Source organism: Cebus imitator, unplaced genomic scaffold (assembly GCF_001604975.1).
Source record: "Cebus imitator isolate Cc_AM_T3 unplaced genomic scaffold, Cebus_imitator-1.0 Scaffold15, whole genome shotgun sequence".
NCBI lineage: Eukaryota > Metazoa > Chordata > Mammalia > Primates > Cebidae > Cebus > Cebus imitator.
Window position 1 is genome coordinate 1683245 of NW_016107330.1, and position 6916 is coordinate 1690160.

At 47.7% G+C, this 6916-nt stretch overlaps 1 protein-coding gene across 1 annotated transcript in view; it reads right to left on the bottom strand.

Annotated features, from left to right (window-relative positions):
• Positions 1 to 5910, bottom strand: part of DFFA (DNA fragmentation factor subunit alpha) — an 11013-nt gene extending 5103 nt beyond the window's left edge. Inside the window, exons 1-3 of the mRNA XM_017503826.1 lie at positions 5657 to 5910; positions 2718 to 2879; positions 224 to 366 (exon numbers count right to left, since the gene is read on the bottom strand). Coding sequence (XP_017359315.1) covers positions 224 to 366; positions 2718 to 2879; positions 5657 to 5792 — 441 coding nt within the window. The 5' untranslated portion in view covers positions 5793 to 5910. The remainder of the gene's footprint in view (positions 1 to 223; positions 367 to 2717; positions 2880 to 5656) is intronic.
• Between the last annotated feature and the right edge of the window lie 1006 nt (positions 5911 to 6916).

Sequence of the window (6916 nt, forward strand, 5' to 3'; positions counted from 1 at the left end):
AAAAAAAAAAAAAAAAAAATCCACAGATAATTCTGCTTTGTGATAAGGATTGAAAAATTACTCTAGGTGAGAAAAAGAAGATGAAAAATCTTAGCTGTAATTTAAAAATTATTTAAAAATTAAGATTCAAACAAAGAAATTGCCATGGCAAGTATGGAAGCTAAGAAGGTGCTGGGGCGGCAGAGGCCGATGAGCGTTGCCGCAGGTTGTGGAGGAGGCTTACCTGGAGGTCCTCCTCAGACAGGAGGATGATGCTGGACAGGTCTTCCTTCAGCTGCCTGGCCACATTCTTCCATTTCACCCCTGCTCCGCTGTCTGTTTCATCTACATCAAAGGACTCTTGGGAAATCCAAGCTGTACCTCCATCTGACACATGGGAGAAAATGGCAGTCACAGTCAGAATAACCTGAAGTGCTGCTTTCACCTCCTCCCCCAGCACGCACAGCCCTCTTGAGGGTCTAGATTAATTTCAATGGGAGAGAAACATCTTATCTCAAGGATTCACAGGAGGGCCAATCTCCACCTAGGACCCTGAATTTCCCTCTTCTTTCATCTTTTTTTTTCTGAGATGGAGTCTCATTCTGTCACCCAAGCTGGAGTGCAGTGGCGTGATCTTGCCTCACTGTAACCTCCACCTCCCGGGTTCAAGCGATTTTCCTGCCTCAGCCTTCTAAGTAGCTGAGATTATAGGTGGCCAACACCATGCCCAGCTAATTTTTGTATTTTTAGTAGAGACAGAGTTTCACCATGTTGGCCAGGCTGGTCTCAAACTCCTGACTTCAAGTGATCCGCCCACCTCAGTCTCCCAAAGTGCTGGGATTACGGGCATGGGCCACTGCACCCGGCTGGCCTCTTTCATCTTTGTTTCTGTGTGCAACAGCGCTGTATTCTTCCATAGAAAGAAGCCATTTAAACCCGATGTATGATCACACATACACAGAATCCTCTCACACTTCCTTTTTTGGCCTGTGTGAACAGGTATGTCCTGTTTTGGTAAACAAAAACTGTCATTCTTGGCACCACTTCTCTGGTGCTTGGGGATTGGTCCCTGCTTTCAGTGAGGGAGCTGTAGCCATTGATTGCTGTCCCTTAGGCCTGAGTACAAAGGTGGCTGGCAGTGCCATGCTGTAGGATGATTTCCTCAATTTTGTGGCACACTTCAAGACACTTTTTTTTTCGGCAGCAGAGTCTTGCTCTGCTGCCAGGTAGGAGTGCAGTGGCACAATCTTGGCTCACTACAAACTCCACCTCGGTTCAAGTGATTCTCCTGTCTCAGCCTCCTGAGTAGTGGGGACTACAGGTGCGCGCCACCATGTCCAGCTAGTTATATATATATGTATTTTTTTTTGACATGGAGTTTCGCTGTTGTTACCCAGACTGGAGTGCAATGGCACGATCTCCGCTCACTGCAACCTCTGCCTCCTGGGTTCAAGCAATTCTCCTGCCTCAGCCTCCTGAGTAGCTGGGACTACAGGCACGCACCACCATGCCCAGCTAATTTTTGTATTTTTAGTAGAGACAGGGTTTCACCTTGTTGACCAGGATGGTCTTGATCTCTTGACCTCATGATCCACCCGCCTCGGCCTCCCAAAGTGCTGGGATTACAGGCATGAGCCACCATGCCTGGCTGACACTTTTTGTTTTTAAGTCCCTCCCTAAAACTAACCCCCTCTCAAGACACTTCTTGATCCTTGGTCACCAATGTTAGTCCCCTTTATATCTCCTCTGATGATGACGACAGTGACAGGTAACTTAGGCCTGAGTACAATATTGAGTCCTTAACTATGTGCCAGTTAAGATCTAAATGTTTCATATTAGTGGCTCTCAAGTAGGAGCGATTTTGCCCCTCAGGAGACATCTGATAATATCTGGAGTCATTTATTCTTGGTTATCACAGCTGGGGGATGGGGGTAGTTCCTGACATCTCAGATGCTGCTAACCATCCTATAATATACAAAGCATCCTCCCACAACTCCAGCCCCAAATGTCAACAGTATCATTGAGAAACCCTGCTTTGCTATGTACTATATTATCTTTACAACAATCCTAGGAGACAGGTACTGTAATTATTATGTCAACAAGGCACTGAGGGATGATGAATTTGCACAAGGACACCTGGTTAGTAAATGGCAGAGCTGGGATCCAGACCTAACCAGCCAGACTGCAGCCTGCAGCACTGAGCTCCCTGCCAAGCTGCATTTTACTTGCTCTCTGTCTGTGAGTTAGTTGAAAACCGTGCCCACGTCTCATTCATCTTTTTTTTTTGAGACTGAGTCTCGCTCTGTCATCCAGGCTGGAGTGCAGTGGCACCATCTCAGCTCATCACCTCCCAGGTTCAAGCAATTTTCCTGCCTCGGCCACCCAAGTAGCTGGGATTATAGGTGCCTGCTACCATGCCTGTCTAATTTTTTGTATTTTCAGTAGAGATGGGGTTTTGCTGTGTTGGCCAGGCTGGTCTCAAACTTCTGACCTCAGGGGATCTGCCCGCCTCGGCCTCCTAAAGTGCTGGGATTACAGGTGTGAGCCACTGTGCCCGGCCTCATTCACCTTTATCCCTAGGGCTCAGCACCATGTCTGGCACGTAGAAAGTGCTCAGTAAATGTCTGCTGAACAAATGCTTAAAAAGCCAGACAAATGGCAATTGTCTGTGCAGTGAAAGTAATCATGGTGGATGCTGTACTGTGTACGCTGTTTTGTATGTGGCTAGAATTTCTTACCTGAATTGTTGTATGCCCACTTCTCATTATTGGCCAATGCCACAAACTTAGTATTGGAAGGTAGACACAGAAAGTAATCGTCATCGTCCACTATGGTGCCATCCTCCGCCAGGACCAGGGTGATTGGTGTTAGGGACTTATCAATGGCCAGAATGTCACAGGCTGAAAAGAATAAAATATTTGGCAACTCACAAAATAGCCATAAGGAAATTACATCTGTCCCTGCATCTCAAGTATGTATGCCTCCAGAGCTGGGCAGAGCTCCTGGAAGGTCCTAACTAGAATAATAACCATAACTTCTAGCACTAATAGAACACTTACCACATGCCTGATACTGTTCTAAGTGTTCCTTTCTTTTTTTTGTAGCAGGGTCTTACTCTGTCACCCAGGCTGGAGTGCGGTGGTGTGATCTCAGCTCACTGCAACCTCTGTCTCCCAGGGTCAAGCGATTCTCGTGCCTCAGCCTCCCAAGTAACTGGGATTACAAGTGTGTACCACCATGTCTAGCTAATTTTTGTATTTTTAGTAGAGACGGGGTTTCACCGTGTTGACCAGGCTATGGTCTTGAACTCCTGACCACAAGTAATCTGCCTGCCTCAGCCTCCCAAAGTGCTGGGATTAGAGGTGTGAGTCACCACGCCTGGCCCTGCGTGCTTTTCATAAATGGTATTTAATCTCATAATAATACTGTAAGGTAGGTACTATTACTAGTTCTGTCTTATAAATGATGAACCCAAGGCTCAGAGAGGTTAAGTAACTTGTCCAAGACCACACAATAAGTGGCAAAGCTGGAACGTAAACTCACATAGTCTGGCTCCTGAAAGTATGTTTACTCCAGCCACTCTGCACTCATGTATGGTAGGCATTTGAGTTTTTTTTTTTTTCCGTGTTGCTCTGCCTCCCAGGCTGGAGTGCAGTGGCGCAATCTCAGCTCACTGCAGCTTCTGCCTCCTGGGTTCTAGTGATTCTCCTGCCTCAGCTTTCTGAGTAGCTGGGATTACAGGCACGTGCCACCACACCCGGGTAGTTTTAGTATTTTAGTAGAGATGGGGTTTCACCATGTTGGCCAGGCCGGTCTTGAACTCCTGACCACAGGTGATCCACACATCAGTCTTCCAAAGTGCTGGAATTACAGGCATGAGCCACTGTGCCCGGCTGGCATTTGACTTTTTACTGGAATGAACACCAATCAAAGTTTGGTTTGATTCCTTGCAAACAAGCAGTCTTTCATTCATTTATTCAGTTGTTCTCTTAAATTCTCCTACGTGTGGAGAAAACGTCAAAAAATACACCAAAAAACAAAGAAAGAAAATGCTTTTTGTTCTCTACAGTATCTTCCTTAGCAGCTTCTTTTCTAACCTATGGGAAAGTATAAAAGAAGCGGAAGCTGGTACCAGGAGATTTTCTGATCATTATCAGTCGGCGAGAGGCTTTCTCCAGGACAGGTCTGTACCATCCTATTTAGTGACAGCAATGCTTCAAATACTAAAGGGACTGGTCTAAGCAGAAATAGCCAAGAGACTATAAATTCCCTTCAGCAGTGTTGTCTACCACCCAATAGAACAGAAAGGTATGTATGGGCTGGGCTGCAGAGAACACCTGCCTCTGTGCCTCGGGCATCCAGTCAAGGCACAGAAGTGGAATTAGAAGTGAAGTAATCTGGCTGGATGTGGTGGCTCGTGCCTGTAATGCCAGCACTTTTGGAGGCTGTGGTGGGTGGATCACGAGGTCAAGAGATCAAGACCATCCTGGCCAACGTAGTGAAACCCCGTCTCTACTAAAAATACAAAAATTAGCTGGTGTCGGCTGGGCGCAGTGGCTCGTGCTTGTAATCCCAGAGGCGGGTGGATCACTAGAGGTTAGGAATTCAAGATCAGCCTGGACATCATAGTGAAACCCTGTCTCTACTAAAATACAAAAAACTAGCCCGGCGTGGTGGCACGTGCCTGTAGTCCCACCTACTCGGGAGGCTGAGGCAGGAGAATCTCTTGAACCTGGGAGGCAGAGGTTGCAGTGAGCCGAGATTGTGCCACTGCACTCCTGCCTGGCGACACAGCAAGACTGCCAGGAAAAAATACATAAATGCTTATATGCAAAATTCATGTCAGCAAAGCATTTGTAATGCTTTGGCTGTTAATGGGTCTCTGAAAATATTCTATATGATCTCTGTTGGTGAAAGGAAGCAACTGTGCCCTCTGACACTGAGACTACATGCCTGGGGCTGGCTCACACATTTAACTTGTAAAACTTCTTTGGGTAACCAGTTTGTTGCTACCGGCTAATAAAGACTTGTAAGTAGCTTAAATATATCATCTTATTTGAGAGAACTAACAATTCTTTGAAGCAGGGCTGTAAATATTAACCCAGTTTGCTGATGAGAAAACTGAGGGTTGAGAGATGGTTAAGTGCAAGGCCAAGCCAGCTGGTAAAGGTATGGGGCCAGTTTCAGAACTTCTGTCGGCTCAGTCACTTACAATTCACGTTCCTTGTCTGGACCAACAGAAATGGTCAGTAGCAGCTCCCTCTTTCCTGCACAGATTCCTGCCAGAGCAGACGGTGGAAACCCCTCCCCACCCCGCCGTGGGCTCTGCTGGGGTCCTTGTACCACCTGAGTGAGCCGGAGTGGCAGGAATGCAATGGGATCGGCTTGGTCCAACATCTAAGTGATTTCAGGCAAGAGGCCTAAGCCGAGTGTGGCTTAATTTGCACATTGCTACCTGGCTCTCTGGCCACCACTGTGGAGTCTCACACGAAATTAACTACGTTCAAGCGCCTGACATCTGTAAATCGCTATACCCCCTCGGACTATATCTGTCCCAAGGCTACATCCGAGTTGCAAGAATCCCCAGGTCGCCTCTCCTGACCCCGCCTCGCCCCCCGCCGGACGTCCTCGCCAGGCCCCGGCTCCCGCAGCCGCTCGCCAGGGTTCTCGAGCTAACCCTTGCTCCTCAGGTCCTCGAGGCAGGAGGCGGCCACGCCGTGCTGTTCGCGGCTGTAGTTGCGGCGCAGCAGACACGGCTTTAGAATCCGGATCTCGCTAGGTTCTGGTGCCCCGGCTTCCCCGGTCACCTCCATCCTCTCCAAGGTGGGACCTGCTCCGCTTCGGGAAGCTAAGGGAGGCCGGGGCGGCGGTCCTCCTATCCCAACCCCTCCGCAGCCTGCCGGGAGATGTAGTTCGCTCCGTAGCAAATCACACGTGAGACCAGGGCACGCCGGGAGTTGTAGTTCTGGTTGTCACTAATCACGTGTGGCGCCGAGGCATGCCGTGAACTGTAGTCTCTGGGTTTAAAGCCACTTTCGTTATATTGCGCGGTTCAGCCCAGGAGTTGTTTTTACCTTTTATTTAGGAGCTGCATTCGCGCGTTCACAAATAAGACCAATAAAGATTTATTTTGCATGACGATACACACGCATGCATACTCTATTGAATTGAGCATTTCTATTCGCATATGAGATGCATAATGCTAATACAGACATCCGCACCTTTCCACCCGTTCTGTTTCCGGCTTCAACGGTGCAAATTAGTTTGGGGCCTCAGAACAAAATGCTTAAATAAATATAGTAAGCATTAAAATGTCAAATGCATCGGAGAGGAAAGGGGAAATGCGAACCTCGGGAATGTTTGACATTGTTAAGATGCCTCTTGACAACATATTCATCCTTGTTTTAGTACTGCTACTACAGAAAAGTTTTTTTCCTCCTGAAAAATTGACATGTAAGATTGAAAGAATAGTAATAAGGCTGGGCGCGGTGGCTCACGCCTGTAATCCCAGCACTTTGGGAGGCAGAGGCGGGAGTTCAAGACCAGCCTGGCCAACCTAGTGAAACTCCGTCTCTACTAAAAATGCAAAAATTAGCTGGGCATGGTGGCGCGTACCGTGCGTATAGTCCCAGCTATTCGGAAGGCTGAGGCAGGAGAATCGCTTGACCCCGGGAGATGGAGGTTGCAGTGAGCCGAGATTGCGTCACAGCACTCCAGCCTGGGCAATAAAGTGACACTTTGTCTCAAAAAAAAAAAAAGCATTTTTTTTTTAATAAATTTGCTTTATTATAAGTGTACGAAGGTCTTAATGTCACTGGGCAAAACAGCCATTTATTAGAATAGTTCAAATTTGCCGGGCGCGGTGGCTCAAGCCTGTAATCCCAGCACTTTGGGAGGCCGAGGCGGGTGGATCACGAGGTCAAGAGATCAAGACCAT